At 42.9% G+C, this 18,009-nt stretch overlaps 3 protein-coding genes across 4 annotated transcripts in view; 2 read left to right on the top strand and 1 right to left on the bottom strand.

The window, feature by feature from the left end:
- The first annotated feature begins 34 nt into the window (after nucleotides 1-34).
- Nucleotides 35-11,483, top strand: LOC113210804 (NBAS subunit of NRZ tethering complex). Of its 2 annotated transcripts, none has more exons than XM_026428973.2 (39): nucleotides 35-218; nucleotides 453-547; nucleotides 803-936; nucleotides 1,014-1,147; nucleotides 1,263-1,354; nucleotides 1,435-1,636; nucleotides 1,725-1,871; nucleotides 1,982-2,079; nucleotides 2,170-2,332; nucleotides 2,426-2,626; nucleotides 2,707-2,922; nucleotides 3,011-3,376; nucleotides 3,464-3,684; nucleotides 3,769-3,864; nucleotides 3,995-4,214; nucleotides 4,281-4,412; nucleotides 4,515-4,664; nucleotides 4,768-4,910; nucleotides 4,999-5,175; nucleotides 5,289-5,391; nucleotides 5,485-5,684; nucleotides 5,789-5,901; nucleotides 5,976-6,151; nucleotides 6,273-6,463; nucleotides 6,559-6,664; nucleotides 6,749-6,876; nucleotides 6,973-7,208; nucleotides 7,304-7,539; nucleotides 7,663-7,850; nucleotides 7,928-8,122; nucleotides 8,206-8,366; nucleotides 8,458-8,636; nucleotides 8,717-8,991; nucleotides 9,081-9,263; nucleotides 9,341-9,518; nucleotides 9,614-9,843; nucleotides 9,926-10,046; nucleotides 10,148-10,363; nucleotides 10,437-11,483. In XM_026428973.2, the coding sequence occupies exons 1-39, from the start codon at nucleotides 114-116 to the stop codon at nucleotides 11,250-11,252; spliced, it is 7,323 nt and encodes a 2,440-aa protein (XP_026284758.1). In that variant the 5' UTR covers nucleotides 35-113; the 3' UTR covers nucleotides 11,253-11,483. The 2 variants fall into 2 exon arrangements, with proteins under 2 accessions (XP_026284758.1, XP_026284757.1); XM_026428972.2 differs by having other exon boundaries at nucleotides 6,746-6,876.
- Nucleotides 11,422-13,679, bottom strand: LOC113210807 (lipoyl synthase, mitochondrial). The gene is made up of 9 exons (XM_026428975.2): nucleotides 13,516-13,679; nucleotides 13,187-13,355; nucleotides 12,909-13,096; nucleotides 12,662-12,818; nucleotides 12,518-12,575; nucleotides 12,225-12,383; nucleotides 12,028-12,143; nucleotides 11,859-11,929; nucleotides 11,422-11,786 (listed from the first exon to the last, which is right to left on the bottom strand). Exons 1-9 carry the CDS (start codon nucleotides 13,570-13,572, stop codon nucleotides 11,622-11,624), a joined length of 1,140 nt encoding a protein of 379 aa, XP_026284760.1. The 5' UTR covers nucleotides 13,573-13,679; the 3' UTR covers nucleotides 11,422-11,621.
- Nucleotides 13,680-14,913: 1,234 nt separating this feature from the next.
- Nucleotides 14,914-18,009, top strand: part of LOC113210794 (apyrase-like) — a 5,510-nt gene continuing 2,414 nt past the window's right edge. Inside the window, exons 1-5 of the mRNA XM_052277294.1 lie at nucleotides 14,914-15,386; nucleotides 15,485-15,685; nucleotides 16,067-16,268; nucleotides 16,801-16,998; nucleotides 17,225-17,388. Of these exons, the coding sequence (XP_052133254.1) occupies nucleotides 14,991-15,386; nucleotides 15,485-15,685; nucleotides 16,067-16,268; nucleotides 16,801-16,998; nucleotides 17,225-17,388 (1,161 nt within the window). The 5' untranslated portion in view covers nucleotides 14,914-14,990. The remainder of the gene's footprint in view (nucleotides 15,387-15,484; nucleotides 15,686-16,066; nucleotides 16,269-16,800; nucleotides 16,999-17,224; nucleotides 17,389-18,009) is intronic.

The following is an 18,009-nucleotide window of genomic DNA, read 5'->3' as shown; positions in this document are numbered from 1 at the left end:
GCCCTGATGTTGACGTGTAGGAGGGGTGGGAACGAAGTGGGGAGGGGGGGTGAAAGGAACCACAGTGACATGTCTGCTCTAAATGTTTATGTTATGTTCTAATAAAACTTACGATGGACGAAAGCGTTGTCAGTAATTCACATGACATTTCATCAGGAAATAGCATTCTGTACGAACTATTCGTGTATTCCGAATGGAAGCTTGACCCAGAATTACCTGTGAGTTTTAAGTAAAAAGATGTCAGTCGCTCTAACCTACTGTCAACACATCACTTCTGTTGAGCTGAAGTATTTTTGCTTTAGTCTGTGTATTAAAGCACCACTGTTTAGTTTCAAAGGACACTCCTTATTTTTATAGTGTTAAACTCTCTTCTCCATAAACCTTTGTTGGAGGACAGGAGGTTAGAACTCATGCCACTGAATGTTTTGAAAATTTTGTCTGTTTAATTTCAGAAACGTCTCTCTCAAAGTCAAGAAGGGTTCACCTCTCTCTTGAAAAGTGCCCTTACCCTTCGTGGACGCAATGTACAATCTGAGCAGGTGCAAAGGTACATTTGAAAAGCAATATTCTGTCTCTGTCGTAGGGAAACGTTTTAGTCCCAAAATCATCGCATCGGTCACAATAGTGTCCCCGTGATGTGTTTTGAAATTACTATTGACCAAACATTTGCAAAAACCATGACCTCATGGATCTTAAAGAAATTACATTTATATTGTTGTGAGAAAAATGGTTTCCTTGGGTGCCACACACCGTTTCAATACAATCAAATTTTTATTTGTTCCAATTTTTTTTCTCTTTTCAGATTACTCACTTGTCAACAGCCATGGCGATTGTGTGTTGGGGATGGTGGCAAAGTTGTTGCTATTATACAAGATTCATCACTTGAAATTCGTTCTTCTCGAGATGCTTATTCATCAGTCATAGCAAAAGCTTCATGTAAGAAACCACATTGTGTCCCTCTTCATCTTTTGTTCTGTTATTTTTTCTCTACAGTAAAATTTTCCTCTCTACAGTACCTAAAGATCCCTTTTCACAATGGAGAAGATGGTGCTGGTCCCCTGACTGCACTATGTTAGCGGTGGGGTTCAGCAACGGCACAATTCGAGTTTATGACCTGATGGGCTGCAACCTCTTTTCTATATTACCTGTATGTCTTCTGTGTTTTTACTACAATCAATGTTAACAGTTCAAACATTTCAAAACCTCACAAGGACTGTAAATTTAGGCATAAAAATACTAATGCCTTTATTTGCACTTTCCAGGAAAAGCAGAAACAAGAACTTACCTTTCCTGATACTGCCAACTCTTTTGCCACATGCTTCTTCCTTCAACCTCGCACTTCATCCCATAAGTGGTATCTCTACTTTCCCTTTCTTTGATTTTTTGATGAATTTATACATTGTATAATATCTCACATTCATCTCTCTTTTTTAGGTCCAGCGAGTTAGTCACAGTTGATTACAATGGTCTGCTGCACAGTTACTTGGTTTCTCCCACCGAAGGGTTCCAAGAAAACCATTCATTTTCCTTTGCTTCAGTGTATCGTAATGGCATTACTTCTGTAGCATACCATCCTGCACATTCCTTGCTTTTTGTGGCAGGACCTGTAATGTGCAAAGGAAGTCTACAATTGCAGGTGGTTTCATGTATCCTTATTTTTACTGCCTAAGCTTTACTTCTGTAACTATAGCCAATTATTTATTTATTTTAATTGTTATTTTTAGGAATTTGGAGACAAAGCTGGAATTACTGCTTGGAGAATTTTGAATGACCACCCATTTTACCAAATTGTCCATCACAATAAAAATGAAAATTTATGTTTTGCAAATAGCATGTGGAAAATACCATTCATTGGATCAAAAAATCTTCTGGTAACCAAATTAGGCAGCCAAACTGTGATCTTAATTATCTTTATGGTACTTCCTTTCTTGGTTGAACCATCTGTTTGATAACTGTTCATGATATCTTCTCTTGCCTCTAGAGTTACGTAGTACGGATGGAAGTTTCACCGTGCGCCACAAGAATGGCTGCCTTGCATTCCTGTGGTGAAGTCTCATTGTGGTCTGTGCCAGGCATCAGGTAAGTCTCCCTTATTGATGTTTATCGATAATATAATTCCTGTAAATTTGGGCCTGTTTCTAAAGTTGTCTTTATGTTTTCTCAACATAGGCTGCAAGGGTTTTGGCCTTTAATTAACCAACCTGACTGGAATATTCAGAACCCTTTGACAGTGGAACTAGAGTCACCGAATGGAAAGCGTTCTTCAAACATCCGTCAGTCTTTATCCAATGAATCTTTTTACCCTATTGATTTAGATTGGTGGTCAGAAGAGGTAAGTTAATTATAGCAACACGTGCTCAAACCGCATGTAATTGTTTAAAAACCTTTTTTTCTTAATGAAAAAAATCTGTTTGAAATTTTGCAGTCTCTTGTGTTGGTAAGAAACTCAGGGGCCGTTAGTGTGTGTGAAATTTCCAGCCTCCAAAACTTACTAGGTGAAAGTCCTGAGTTTTTGGCAGGACCAGCACAAGTTAAAAGGTTTCAAAATGAGAAAGGGTTTCTTGCACTTGAATGTGATGTAGATATTTTGAGCAATGGACGTAACTCAAGTGAAGAAGCTTTTGAGGTAACTGTTAGTTTGGTAGGTGTAGGTGGCTTTTTATGTGGACCAGCCATGTTCTTGTGACTTAAAACTTGTCATTTCAGGAGGATTCCTTAGAGGAGTTAAGTGATGACGAAGCAGAAGATGAAGCACCAGTCACAGTAGTACAACGTGTTGCCACTGTTCTTAATGCAGTTGCATACTTGGTGACAGATTTAGAGCGTTTCAGACCAAAAAGGAGAAGGCTTAAATTGTGCAGACGTACTTACAGGCTTCTTGCTCTTCGTAGTACCACACCTGAAGAACTGTACTCTAGAAAGGTAATGCAGAGTTGCATCCTTGCTGGCATTTGTCAAACCACTTGTCTCTTCGTGTTTTTTTAATAAATCAATTCATTATGTCACACAGCTTGATAATGAAGAATATGGAGAGGCTCTAACACTGGCACATGCATACAATTTAGATTGTGACTTGGTGTACCAAAGACAGTGGCGAAACAACAAAGTGTCCGTTGCTACAATCAGAGATTATCTATCTAAAGTTTCTAACCAGACATGGGTACTTAGAGAATGTCTTGAACGAGTACCTGAATCACTTCTTGCAGCTCGTGAGTTGCTAGAATTTGGCCTTAAAGCAACATCCAAGGAATCATTTCGAAACCTGAGTGGAAAACGCAAGGTTAAAGATGTTGAGGACATGACTGATAATCAGAAGGAGTTTCTTGTGTTCCGGCATACACTTTTGCGTTATAAAGATCGCCTTACAATGTTTGAGGTGTTTATGCCTGCTTATAATTTTTAATTATTCATTAGATTGTTTTGCATGTTTTACAATAATTCTCTCTTTTCTAAATCCTTTCAGAAAATCCTTGGTGGATTGCAGCTTGCTGATGAACTGTTTGAACACATGGTGTATGCAGATTTTCGATCATCTTCGTCATTACGTGCTTGTGTTCAGTTTGCTAGAGCATCTAACTGCCAAGCAGTTGAATGTATGCTTACTTATCAAAGTGGTCAAACACTACACCATTGGCTTCCTATCCTCAGTAATTTCCCAGAGACTGTTTGCCCCATGGAATACAAGTAATGACAAAAACTGCTTGTAAAAATTCATCTAACCTAAGTTAAACTTCTACATCATTTTTTGTTCTTCCCTTTCTGTATTAGATCTCTGCTTCCTGAACTGTCCCCGGAAGGTGTTGTATTTCCTTGGCAAAAGTCACAGCTTCGTGAGCCAGACTGGAGTGAAAAATACCCCTATGAGTATGTATGATTTTATCATATGTGGTTTTTCTGATAGATAAAGAATTACTTCAATTTCCTCATTTCTCATTTATCTACAATTTTTTAAAATAAATTTTGTATCATTTTTTTTATTTTTTTTATTTTTTAGAAATGTCAAAGGTCTAGAGCTTGAAACACCTGACATGGATAATAAGTGGCTTTATGAGCATGAACCAGGTCTTTCTGCTTTCCGGGTTCCTGTGGATGAACTGACTCCAAAAATGATTCAACAGTGGTATGTTGAAAGAATAAGAGCTATTGAAAGGTCAAGTAGAATGGTTGACAATGCTCTTATATTACTGCGGCTAGCACAGGATAATAATATCGAGGTAAATGCAGGTACAATTGCTCTTTGATTTTGCATAAGCTGTTGCTCAACTCCAACATTATTTCAGGGCCTTGTAAATCTTCATCAAGAATTGCAAATTTTAGACTCTTTAGTTTATGAACTGTTTTTAGAAGACATTAGTCTTGCTGACTTGGAAAAGAAGTCGCCCTTAGAGAAAGGAAAATTGTTAATGTCAAAAGTAAGTAAGGTTTTTTTTCTTTAATTAGTTGTCTACAGTGTCTGAAGTGACTCCAATTTCCCAATTTTGACCAGAAACTACATTAATCTAATCTTCCTCTAGACTTCAGAGGACTCTTTTATTTCTGACATGAACACACTTCTTCTTCCCTACCTGGACCGCCTGGACAAAGAGGAGGCAGGGATGAAGCTCCATCTTCTCCACAGCTATCTAGTGTCTATTTCAAATGAAAGTTTGTTGTTGCCATTAAAGGTAGGTTCTCAAAAGAAATTACATTAAGATTCATGATTTGATGACTTTTCTGTGGCTGTACTCCTCATGAGGATTATTTCTTTATTTCTTCTCCTTGTTTAAGTTCTTTGAAGGCCAAGATGAACTAGCAACTGGGCTTTCGCCAGATGAGCTATCAACTATAGCAGTAGACTGTATTTACTCCTATGTGGATACTAATGACCTGCACTTGGCTCAGGCAATTCTGATCACTATTCCCGTTCAAAGGTACATAATATAATTGAAGGTGATGTTTTTTTATCGTACAATGATTGTATTATAATTAATCTCAATTGGTTTTGTTTACTTTTTACAGAGTACTTACGGTATCACACATAGAACAACTGGATTCTTTGGAACTGGAGTTAGCAGCAAGCGTTATTCTACAACGCAATGGTACACCCAAATCTCTTGGCTACATAAGGGACAATAAACATGATGACCTGACCGTAACTCAACTTCTTATACGGGTTGCAAGAACTGTAGCCAGTAGGTTAGTGTTGTTTTCAAATTCATTATCCCTGTTACTAAGAGGCATCTCCTCTTTTTGAATTGCTGCCTTATTCTGCTAATTTATGACTGTCCTTATTTCTTTTCTTTTTTTAGTAACCCCTCTGCATCAGAAGCAGTTTGGATATCTTTGCTGAATGACCTTTTGGATTTGCAGAAAACTGTTTTTAATTGTGTGACTTGTAGCACATGTTATGAGGTTTGTCATGAAAATTCAATACACCACTACCTCCACCTACAAAAGCTGTATGCAATAATATGGTTTGTTAATCATTTTCTATTTCTCATGCAGATTTTCTGTTCAACTTTGCTCTCATCTGGAAGCATGTCATCAATTAAGTTGGCTGGAAGTTATTTAAATTCAGCTTCACCAACTCGATCTGAAGTGTCCCAAATAGCGAAAGAGAAGTGTGTTGATCTGGTACTCTCTGCTGCACGAGAATATATGGATTCAGCTGGAACCTTAACTGATCCATCCATGGAACTTGCAAGGTAAGTCCAGCATGCAAAATGTATCCCTAAAAAATAAATTTTATAGTTTTACATTTTTGATTAAATGTGTGTATAAAAAAATTCAAAAATATTATTTTTGCCAGGGCATGTTTGTATCTTCTACCGACAGAAGATTTAGATATTCAAGAAGAAAGGAATCTCTTATCAGCATTCCAACTTCTTCACGATTTTGGAATGAGAATTCTTCCCATACAAGGTTTTTTTTTTTTTGTTCTGCTTTTCATATCTTGCCCTTGTCAGCAATCAAACTTTAACAGTTGTTGTTTACAGTTCGCCTGTATCCTGATAGATTGCGACTTGTTGAAGAATGTCTGAAAAAAAAGTCAGGGGCTCATCGCAATTCAAGTAAATTGTTACAACTAGCTGCACAGTTAAACATTCATGCTGACAACCCCAGTGAAAGGCAAGGTCGAGTACTAGTCCTGGTTGCCGAAGCTGCCTTTTCTGTGAGTGACATGTGTTAGATTACCAGAAATCTTTCAGAAGAACTACAGAAGTAGTTGCTACTAAAGTCGTTCAATATAGCATAATAAGAAAACATCTGTGATTTCATGCTTTTATGTGCAGGCAAGTGATTTCCGCAGTTGTGCTGAAACATGTAATCGGCTTGTTGCCGCAAATTACACCAATGGCTGGAGTATAGCAAGTACTTTAGCAAAATGTGCGGAGTTCAAGGATCTCTCAACTAGAGCACAGCTTTTATCATTTGCTCTACACCACTGTCCTCCTGATATGCTACAAGAGCTTGTGAACATAAGGTCTGTAGACAATCAATTGTATTACTTCTATAACCCTGTGAAAATTTCAAAAAGGAAATAATTGCTGACAGTCGACAAATTTCTCATTTTGATAGACGCACCCTTGAAATGGAGTCCTTGCAACAAGTAGTTAAAAAACAAATTGTTATGCACAATTCAAGTCTATCCTCACATTTAGAAGGTCACAATGTCAATCCACAAGTAGGTCTTTTAATTAAGGGGTTTAAGAAAAGAAATATGTATGTGTGTTTTTAATTTTATCATATTTTTTCTGTGTCACAGCAGTCTGAGTCTGCTGGTTTAGATTTAATCCAGTCCTTATCTACTGTAGAATCAAGTGTTCAAGAGACAACTCAACGCCTCTTGAGCTGTGTTGGAGATTCTCAATTTTGGAAAAAAGCTCTTCGTATTGGGTAATTATTTCATAGGAAATGTTTCTAACAAACAAGTATTGTACATTTTGGTCAAGTCAAGTATGTTTATTCATTTCTTTTCTCTTATTGTTTTAGCTGGGATGAGAGTATTGAAAAAAACGACTCCAAGACAAGCAAATCTGCTGAACATCACATATGTCATGCTTTTTATTCCTCCCTTTACAAATCAACAGCTTTCTCTCCTAGTAAGCTTGGGTGCAGTTACGACTGCTTCTCTGCCCCTGATATGACACCCCAGCTTCAACTAGAACAAGCCCTTTTAAGAATATCCTTATTAGAGCAAGAATCTGAAAAAGAGAATTTACCTAATGGTGGGTGTCACCAAACCATCACTTCTCTTATGAAATTTATGTATTTAAAATAATTTGTTAACTTTTGTGTGTTTTTATTTCATATATGATTTCAGTTTTGACAGAATGTGCCCTTTCTCTCCTATCTGAAGACTATCACCTTGGAATGGGGTATCTTCTCTCGTTACCCAAGTCGTTTGCTAAGGAGGCAAGTCACCGGGTTTTTGAAGCAAACATATCAACTGTAAACCTACAACTAGCTCAGTATTATTCAGCCCTCCAATGGTACAGCAATCTTGTTAAAGGTGACAAAGAGAAAATCAGGAATGTATTTCTCTACAACCCAAAAGAGGTGATAATATTTGCTTTTGTTATGTTTGAAGAGATGTGATTAATTTATTAATTATTTTTCAGAAAATGATTATATTTTAGGTTTTTTTTCTGTAGATTTAAAGCCTCTTTGTACTGTTTCTAGGTGGTTTCTCTTGCCCAAAGATCAAATTCTGTGGATGATCCATGGCAAAATGAATTACTTACCTGGAGAGCTCAGCTTGGTGACTATGTGCAAGCTCAAGATCTTTTAACTTTAGACTGTGGAGTTGACGTTAATCGATTTGCCTCTGATGATCAATATCGCCATGACTCAATTCTGGGGCTTGCCATGTAAGTATTAGTGTGCAATGTAAGTAGAGTCATCTATGAAAATCGATAATACATATCTATTGTATTTTTCTTTCTAGGAATGAAGACAGCGAAAGATTACGCTTTGCTTTGGCACTTGCTACAAGGCATGGTGTGGACCGTGCTGAAGTCGTTGCAGAGCACGTCTCTAACCTCCTCCTAAGCGGCTTGCCAGAGTCTGAAGTAAAACATCGCCTCTCTGATTCTGACTTAAATAAAATTATCCAAGAGGCCCCTGAGGTGGTAAAAGAAAAGTAAGTATCTGAACCTTTAGAAATCTAATCTAAAACACCACATTTTGTTTTAATTTCAACTAAAAAATTTATAAATTTTGAAGGTTGGAGACTTCAGTGTTTTCACATATAGATGGAAAGCAAATTAATTTACTGGAATTGTATTACACCATACTGAACCAAGTTGCACCTTCGCACCGTAATGTTCGATTGCTCCCTAAAGATCACCTCAAGTTGTTGGGGAAGGTGAAAGCTACAACTGCCTGTATGTTAAGAAATGTTGCTATTTTCTCATGTGATATCCTTTGTGTCATTGTTTAATAACACTAATTACTCTTCTTTTTTTAATACTCCAGCACTTGATTACAAATTACTTATCTCTGGACCAAAGCAAACTATCAAAGCAGTGGAGTCATCTCTAACTGTAGATAACATTCCACTTGTAGCCAAACTTCTTAAAGCAATGCCCTCGAGTCTAGCAAGCCCTATGACAGCAAGCCAACTCTATGCAATCTATCTGAAGCGTCAACTTCTGGTAAAGTTTTGGCCCAGGCATTTAGGTAAGGTATTGTTTTAGAGGGGTTTAAGAAATTAATGTAAATTTGTATGCTGCAGGTTTCCAGCAATGTATCCATCAAACCTATTACTCCTCTCTTGGTTCATATCAAAGGGGAGGATATCATCCAAGTTATTGAGAGTGTTTTGTTTACTGATTTAAATCAAAGAAGACCTCTCTCGAATGAAAGTGCAGAAGAGCTGATTGCCGCTGCACTCCTTCATTGTGAATTTTCAGACTCTGAAAAGACTATGGAAAAGCTTGCTTGTTGGAAAGATCACATCCGCAACTCAAGGTGGTTAACAGATAAATGGCCAGACGAAAACTCTTGCAAGTAAGTTGTGCACGCATTGCGAGATCTGTTCACATTATGCCTTTTCCCCCCAATTTGAGATTTACTCTTCTAATCCGCATACTTTTCAGGGATTACTATCTCACCTATGGAGAAAAAAGTAACCTAATTAATTTTCTCCACAATTCATTCTTTAATGATAATAAATCAGTAGAATTTCTTGTGGACTTATTAAAAGTCATATCAACATCATGCAACATAACTGAGGATAACTTAATACTGGACATATTTAAAAACTCTATTGAACAGTTTGAGTAAGTGTCTGTATTATAAAGTCAATGATTTTCTTTGGAGAAAATTATAATAAAACTTTGTGTCTTTTTCCTTCTAGGAGAGGTGCTGAAGAGAGCCTATCCCAATTGATTGCAGCTCTTTCCAGGATAGAACAATTGTCTTTCCTTGGGAAATTAAATGGATCCAAAGGTGATTGGGAACAAATTCTTCGCCCTTTAGCAATGCAAGAAAAATTATCCCCTGATCACAGACTTAAAGTCTTCAATATTCTTCAGGTATAGAAATTATGAATGTTACCTCAGTCTTCTCTTTAACCAAAAATGTAGCCATCACTGACTTCTTTGTTCTCTACCTGTTTATTAAATTCTAGCAAAGTGATACTGAGACCACCCAAGAACCAACACTTCTTTTGTCACATACAAAAACTATTCTTGCCTCGTCGTGGCCTCAGATAACGGTAGCAAATGATGAAATTCTTGATGAGGAAAAACGATCAGAACTTTTTCTCAACCTCATTCAGAATTCTGCATCATGGCAGCAGAGAGATGCTCTTAGGAGCATTTTAGACTTGTGGCCTCCCTTCTCTAGAAATTGTCAAAAGTGAGTTAATGAAACAACTTATGCCTTACATTTGAAAGAAAATTCTAGTTGTCATTTCAAAATTCATTTATCTTTCTTTTAGCACTTTCAAGATTTGTTCTGAGCTCTTACTGAACTCTGTGGTTTGTGATAGTGGGAAGTGGACAGAGCAAAAAGCATCCTATATTGTTGATATTTTCAGTAGATATCCACTATCTTACAGTGTAAGTCTTATTTTTAAGAGAATCTGATGCAACTCTTTTCTTAATATTTTGTAGGTTTAGACACATGGATGTAAATTTTATACCTTCATTTGTTGTTTCAGCTTCTTGAACAGTTCCTGTCAGATGTGCAGAAGAAATCGGAAGAGCATTTTGATAAAAAGGGTGACGAAGAAGATGATGATGACGATAACGATGAGGATGATGATGGTGATACTGATGCTAGGACTGATGTGCAATTGCTGATTCTTATCTGCCTACTCAGTGAGGACCCAAAAGCCCATCGCAGAGCTGTAGCCCTTTCTCAACAGCAATTGATGGTAATTTGAAATATTTAATTATTAAAAAATCTTTGTTCAATATCTCTTTAACTTTCCCTTTTTGTGGTTTCAGGTGCCTTTTCAAGAAAGAGTGGCAGAACTTGCAATAGCTCATGGTCTCACAGCTGATCTCCTCTCTACACCGGCCTACTCTGATTTGGTATCTGGAGTGCTTTTCTCTCAGCCTGCCTCCGCCGAAAATATTGTTGAAACCTTAATTGCAAGGAAGCACATACCAGAAGCAGGCTCAGTGATCCTGCGCTCATTTAATTCTGTTCCTCGTTTCATGCGGACATTCTCCGCTTCCATCATAGCTGGCCTAAAGGGCACAAATTCTGACCCGGTGTCTCCGAGCCACTCGAGAGATGTTACCACTGAAAAGCCAATGCAAGTTACCTCTTTGCAGTTGCAGTCCTCTGTGATGGGCAAAGCTTCTAAGGATGACAATGAATGGGATGCTTCTGAAAACGAATGGAGTGATGTGGAGGAAGGTAAAGTTGAAAACACGGAAGAGCCATTCAGTGCGCCAGTTGGTGACAGTGTGAAGAGTTGTGTCGACGACTCTGTTAGCAAGCCTTGTGCAAATACTCTGAAGGCAGACGGTTGGGGAGATCAAGATGGTTGGGACAATTGGTCGGATGAGGAGGAACTAGAGAAGATTGATTCTGAGAAGAAGAGCCGCGAGAAGCACAGCCGAGGTGAAGTCTTACATCAGCAGAAGCACATCAGCCCCCCTCTTCTGCCGTCCCCTCAGAGTGCGTTTGCCCGAGTACCTCCCAGAGAGCTGGGTGCGGCCGATTCACCAGTCCTGCTGCAGGCCAAGGACCCCGAGGACGCGCAACCTTCAGACTGGGATGAGGACGACTGGGGGGCTGGCTGGGAGACTTGAGTAATGCAATGAATGAGTGTATGTTAAATTATGTTGGTTGGGTATTTCGTGTCTCATGACAATTCATTTTTGTCATTCATGACTGTTGTTTGTACTGTGATCATAATCTAGATTTCCATTATGTATTGTGCAAGACTTACAGGAAATTTGGACATTTTAAGAAAATAAATTTTATATACTGTATCTTCTATTTTGTAAACTGATGAATAATACAATTGCTACAAGCTCGTATTTTTATAAATTATTATGACCTGATTTTAACCTATTCCAAATTTATAAAAAACCAAATTTTTTCACTGAGATACTATAAGACCAGATTTTGAACAAAGTTATGCACAATCTTAAAAACTTAGTGAGTAGTGCAAGGTTCTAATCCTTGAGAGCTCGTTTCTTTTTGAGTACACTAGAAATGAAAAACTCCCCTGCTTTGTATGAACTTCGGACAAGGGGTCCACTGGCAGTGTAAAGGAAACCCATGTTTTTGCCAACATCTTCCCAATGCTTGAATTTCTCTGGAGTTACATACTCAACAACCTAGAAAACAGAGACAATGTCAGGATTTTTGTAGGGCAGGGTATCAGCCTTCCAGAGTGTAATAATACTCACCATCAAATGGCGTTTTGTTGGTTGCATGTACTGGCCTAATGTTACACAATCGACTCCAGCATCAAATAAATCTAACAAGACAAAACAAAACAAAATTCAGATAATTTTGAAATTTTTATCTTAGCCCATTCCATACAAGTATTTTAAAACAGTTGCATGTTGGAGGTACCTTTCATTGTTTGCTGAACCTGTTCATCTGTCTCCCCAAGGCCAAGCATTATGGATGACTTAGTGATGAGATCGGGATTGGCTTTTTTAGCACCTTTCAGCACTGCAAGTGATTGCCTGTAATCAAGTTCCATTCAAATTGATATCTCAGGAAACAACATTAAGACAAAATAAAGGAAGCAAATTCAAAAAGCAGACCTGTAATGTGCTCTTCGATCCCTGACAAAAGGTGTCAAAGTTTCTACAGTTTCCACATTGTGAGCAAATACATCAAGACCAGACAAAGCAATAGTTTTCACATGATCCTGATTGCCTCTAAAGTCAGGTACTAAGCATTCAACAAGAATATCAGGATTTCTGGAAAATGAGAGAAAATTTGCATTATTTTGAACAGAATTGCAATTTATCTACTGTTAATTCATTTCTGGATTGAATAGACTAACTTACAAAGACTTGAATGATTACCAAAATAATGATACACCAAAACTTACAATCTTTTAATTTCCTGTACAGTTTCAGCAAAATGATTTGATCCGCCGTCCTCCAGATCTGCAACAAAGTAAGGATAGTTTGTTAACTGGCATGTAAATAAAAGATCGTAAAGTTTGGATAGAGTTGAAGAATTACTGAAGTACCATCTCTGTCGACTGATGTTAGAACAACATAGTCCAGCCCCCAAGATGCTATGGCACCAGCAGTGTTAATGGGTTCTTTTGGATCAGGGGGTGGAGGTTTACGCGCAGTTTTCACAGAACAGAAACGACATCCTCTTGTGCAAGTATCACCAAGTAACTGTACAGTTAGCAAAATTTTAGAACAGCAAATTAAATGGAGAAGTCAGAAAAATACAAAATTAATGTAAAGCCCAGAGTGATAGCTTACCATTATAGTTGCTGTTGCAGTACCATGTTTCCCTCCACCCCAGCATTCACCTATATTTGGACATCTTGCTTCCTCACAAACGGTATGCAAGTTTAATCCTCGTAACTGATCTTTTATCCGACTAAAATTTGTGCCTGTAGGAATTTTTGTTTTAAGCCATGGAGGTAATCGTAACCTCTCAGAATCACCTGCAAAAATTTGAGGGTAAATAAGGAAGTTGAATTATAACTTTAAAGTCAACTGTAGAATTATTTTTTTTGTTAGGAAGCCATAATTACCCTTGGCACGTCGCAGCTTTCCTTGATAATCTTCACCAGTTTCATTTACCGTTTCTAATGATTCCGAAATGAAATGATCAAGCCCTGGTCCCTCTGCAATTCGCTGTTTGATTTTTTCTGGTAATGTCGATGGAGTGTGGGCAAAGCGGCATAGTGAAGTATGAGGTACCTGAAGAAGAAAGCAGATTGAATTGGAAGAAACACAGGCATCCCTCAAGGGTACGCACGGTAACCTATGACTGGTGTCTAATCAACGTCATTTTGACAGTTATAAGCAATGTCACACACAAATAGGATATTGATATAATTTTTCTGTAGACAAAATTTACCTCCAAATCAAGAAAACGCAACCTTGCCAGGCTTTCCGTAAATTTCGGGCGAATCATGTCGCAACAGTCGCAACTTCACAAAAACAGCAAGCTGACGACACTACAGAGATGGAGCAGACGATACGCCCGTGCAGGGCTGGCTCCGAAATAGAAATGCAAATCGCTATCATAAGGCTATACTTGCTCAATATATACGCAAAATGACAAAACTAAAACTTTCATAATACTCTAGGTGCTTTTAAGAGTAGTATACACTCAAATAGACGTGGTTAAAAAGCAAATGGAAGTACCAGAGGACGAGCGAAGGCTCCCAGAGGACCATTTCATGTTGGCGACAATGACTACTCTCTCGTTTCACGCGCCTATTTTAAAGTAGGTCGCTGCACGGGGGTAGCAACTTTTTCTCAAGGCAAAGTGCAAAGTCCGAAAAAATAAAAAAATAGGTGCTGAAGCTCTGTGGAGCCATTCAAGGTGGAGCCGCGGTGCTGCCCACGAAGCATTAGGTTGGGCCCGGGAGCCGGCCCGAGGTCAGCCTCTCGGAGCGAGTGTATAAAGAGCAGCACGACTCTGAGGTGGGATGTTCAGTTTTAGTACCGAGTCGCCTTCTATCAAAGCGAAGTGTAAGCAAAGTAAGTAGGGTGTAAGTAGTGAAGTCCCAAGGATAACGTTTTTCTCACGAAGTCCTCATTGTGACTTCCGAGGTCACTATATGAGGTCTTCGAGAGAACTACGTTTTCCTTGGGGTGTAATTGAAGTGGGAACACCACAATCCGACCAATCACTGAAAATGATGAAATAACTATCGCACACAATAGATTCTCCATAGGGGAAAGAGAGGAACACGTTCAACAAATAATAACAAACATGAAACAACGACGTTTACTTCAAAAACTAGTTGATTCCGGCAGAACGAGCGAGCCCCTCCCTGCCCCTCGGCGCTCGGCCCTCGGCTAAGTGCTTCCGGGCTCGGCCGTCACTTCGCGCGTCGGACGGGTGTGACTGGTGTGTGACTGGCGTGTGACGGGCGTGCTCGTCGGTCCAGGGGCCTCTAATTGCGTCTCCTTGCCGACCTGCGACAGGGTCGAGCGTGGTGCATGCGGTCGTGTGCATGAAGCGTCGCCAACCAGACAGGCAAAGCATTCCCACGAACACACGTGCGGGGCGGTCTGGATCTACGCCTGCCTCCTCGAGGCAGAACACTGTTTACACTCGCGCCGAGGGTGTGCAGTGCATCGTTATAGGCACACAGGCGTGGATGCAGCCCGCTCCGCGCAGGCGAGCTCGTGGGCTTGCGTTGCCTACCCGGCTGGCAACACTGCGCGGATGGCAGGTGAGAGGAGGGGGAGGGGGAGGAGAGGAGAGCAGGTCTTGCTCTCGCATTATCGCTGCCCTCCTCTGGCGCTCTCGCGTTTACGACGTCGCCAAACTCGTCCGTGCTGCGGCCGGCAGGGCTCAGTGAGCGGCCGGAGTTAGAGATGCCCAGGACGGCGACGACGGCGAGCCCGAGGATGCTGACGCTGCTGACGGCGGCCGCGGCGCTGCTGCTGCTGGCCCCGGCGCCGCACCTGCGCGCCGTGCACGCCCTGGATACGGTGCGGGCGGCCGCACCGCTCCGCCTCCAGATCGTGCACCTCAACGACTTCCACGCCCGCTTCGAGCCCGTCTCCCCCAAGGCCAGCGAGTGCAAGGCCGGCGACCGCTGCATCGGCGGCCTGCCGCGGGTGGCGGCCGCCATCGGCGACCTGGTCAAGCGCAACCCCAACGCGCTCGTGCTCAACGGCGGCGACAACTTCCAGGGCACGCTGTGGTACTCGCTCTTCCGCTGGAACGCCACGGCCCACTTCATGCGGGAGCTGCCCTGGGACGCACTGGTACGTTATCGAAGACCGACGCTCTCGTGTCGTCACGATACTCTAGCAAGGGAAATAAAGGGAATTGCCCAAATTATGTTTTGGTCCATGTTGTGCAGACGATTGGCAACCACGAGTTCGACCACGGGATCGACGGTCTGACGCCGTTCCTCGAGCACATGAAGGAGTTCCCCTTTGTGATCGCGAACATGGACGACTCGGCCGAGGAGCGTATGAAGGGCCTGTGGACGCCGTCGGTCGTCGTGGAGAAGGACGGCCACCGCATCGGCATCGTGGGCTACATCTGGAAGGACACGCCGGTGAGGGCGAGGCGGGCGGGGGCGGGGCGGGGCGGAGCCAGGGGGTTGGGCTCGCCGCCCAATGGGGTCCGGGGGCCTCTGGGGGCCGTGCCACGGCCGCGGGTGGGCGGAGATAGAACCACCCCCTTGCACCCGGCGCGCACGCCGCCCAGGAGGTCGGCCGCGAGGTCGCCGACAGGGCCGGGGCGGCAGGGTGGCGGCCGGTGGCGGCCCGGGCCGGGGGCGTGGGCGTTCTGAACGGGGTCCACCCCGCGCCGGGCCGGGCCCCGCCCCGCCCCGCCCACCGGGAGGCGGCCGGCCCCGGAGTAATGCTGAGCTCCCCGCACTACCCCGTGACCGAGCCCACACGTCCCCTTCCTAAACCCTCCTCCTGCCCTGCAGACCATCGCCCAGACGGAGAAGCTCCGGTTCACCGACGAGCTGGAGGCGCTGGACCGGGAGGCGGCCAAGCTCAAGGCCGAGGGCGTGGACATCATCGTGGGCCTCTCGCACGCCGGCATCGAGGTCGACCTGGACGTGGCCGCCAAGACCAAGTACGCCGACGTGATCGTGGGCGCGCACTCGCACACCCTGCTGTACAACGGTACGCCCCTGCCGGGTTTGGGGGCGGGGCGAGGCGGGCGGGGCGGGGCGTGACGGCGTGACGGCCGACCCGTCGCACACGTGAGTGACGCGGGTCTGCCCACCCAGGCGGTGGCAGGCGCTGAGTCGTCCTCATCGAACGTCCGAATGCAGCAACTTTCTCGCACTGAGCCGTGTTGCCAAACACTCGGGGAGCGTCAAAATCAGTGCGGTCGAACGTACAGCTGGTAGGCCGGCCGACAGCTTTTCAACAAAACGTTACATTAAATAGGAGAAACCGCATGTTTTCGGAAAGAGGAGAGTACAAAGATTATTTTACAGAATGATAACCCCCGTACTTCCCCCCTTTCCGAAAGAATATTTTTTTACCTATTGCATGGTACTTGTTGTGTAGTCCGGCCGGCCGGCCGGTCGTACGTACGACTCTTATTTTGACGTGGCCTGAAGTGCAAGATAAGCGTCGACACAACACACTGCAACATTGAGTCATTGCCGTACACCGTTAAAATGCCTGTTCTCTCTGACTCGTCCAGGCACGGCCCCGGACGGCGAGAAGCCCTACGGCCCGTACCCGGAGGCTGTGCGGCAGGCCTCGGGCCGGACCGTGCTCGTCGTCCAGGCCTCGGCCTACACCAAGTTCCTCGGCAACCTCGAGGTGCAGTTCGACGACGAGGGCGAGGTGGGGTCCTGGGGTGGCCAGCCCATCTATTTGGACGCCGATATGCCAGAGGGTAGGTTCCTTGTCTTTACCCCACCTCCAAAACACAGAGTAGGAATTTTAAAATCCGAAAGTTTCCCAGAAAAATAAAAACTTTTTCACTAAAAATGAAAATAAAAAGTTATTTAAGATATTTCAAAAAATTGAACCTTGAGAAATATTTTTTTGGGAGGACTTTAAAAATTCCCTACGCGGATGAGAGGGAGCAGGCTCTCTGAAGCTTTTGTTTTTGACTTCAGACCAGGCGATGGTGGAAGAGATGAAGCCCTGGAAGGCTGAGGTGGAGGCGCAGGGCTCCGTGGTCGTGGGAAGCACGCTCGTCGAGCTCGACAAGCTCGCCCACGACTGCTACAGCGGCGAGTGCACCCTGGGCAACTTCGTGGCCGACGCCATGGTCCATCACGTGAGTAGCATTAGCATTTATAAATGCCCACCACCACCGAAACCATCAACCGACAACGACCACACACCACCCACATTATAAACTGTTGTTTTTCTGTTTTTCAAAGAGTAAATCAGTCGGTCACGGTCAGTAGTGGATAACGCTTGGCGATTGTATTAGGGGATTACAGTCCCCCGACTGGGGAGATTGTCCTCCTTGTCGACAGATAATCCAATTAGATTCGTTCTGTGAACCCAAAACGGTTGTGACATCGTTCATTCCATTTTTTTCCAAAAATGTATTTCTTGTGACGTGCGATTTGTGTGTTATTTTGCTGTTGTTGTTTTTTTAAACTTTCTGGTCCCTGAACACACATTGTCTGTGCAAGAAATAGTTGAAACGAGGGCAAAACCGGAGCTGTGGGAAATCTCCGCGCGCGGGAGACCCTCGCCGGAGTTTCATCAACAGTGGATGATGTGGGGTGAGGGGAGGATGGCATGGGGGTGGGTGGCGCGCATCGATTTCAAACCGGTTCAGACTGGTGGGCGCCGTTACGGAGACTTGGCGCGCGGAGCTCAGGACCGCGGAGGAGGTTGCTCCTCGCAGGGGTGGCGGCTGCACGACTCGGCGGATGGCTGGGGG

The sequence above is a fragment of the Frankliniella occidentalis genome, unplaced genomic scaffold (assembly GCF_000697945.3).
Source record: "Frankliniella occidentalis isolate FOCC.00 unplaced genomic scaffold, Focc_3.1 Scaffold9, whole genome shotgun sequence".
Taxonomy (NCBI): Eukaryota; Metazoa; Arthropoda; class Insecta; order Thysanoptera; family Thripidae; genus Frankliniella; species Frankliniella occidentalis.
Note: the sequence above shows the minus strand (reverse complement) of the source record. Positions and strands in the feature narration are given on the sequence as shown.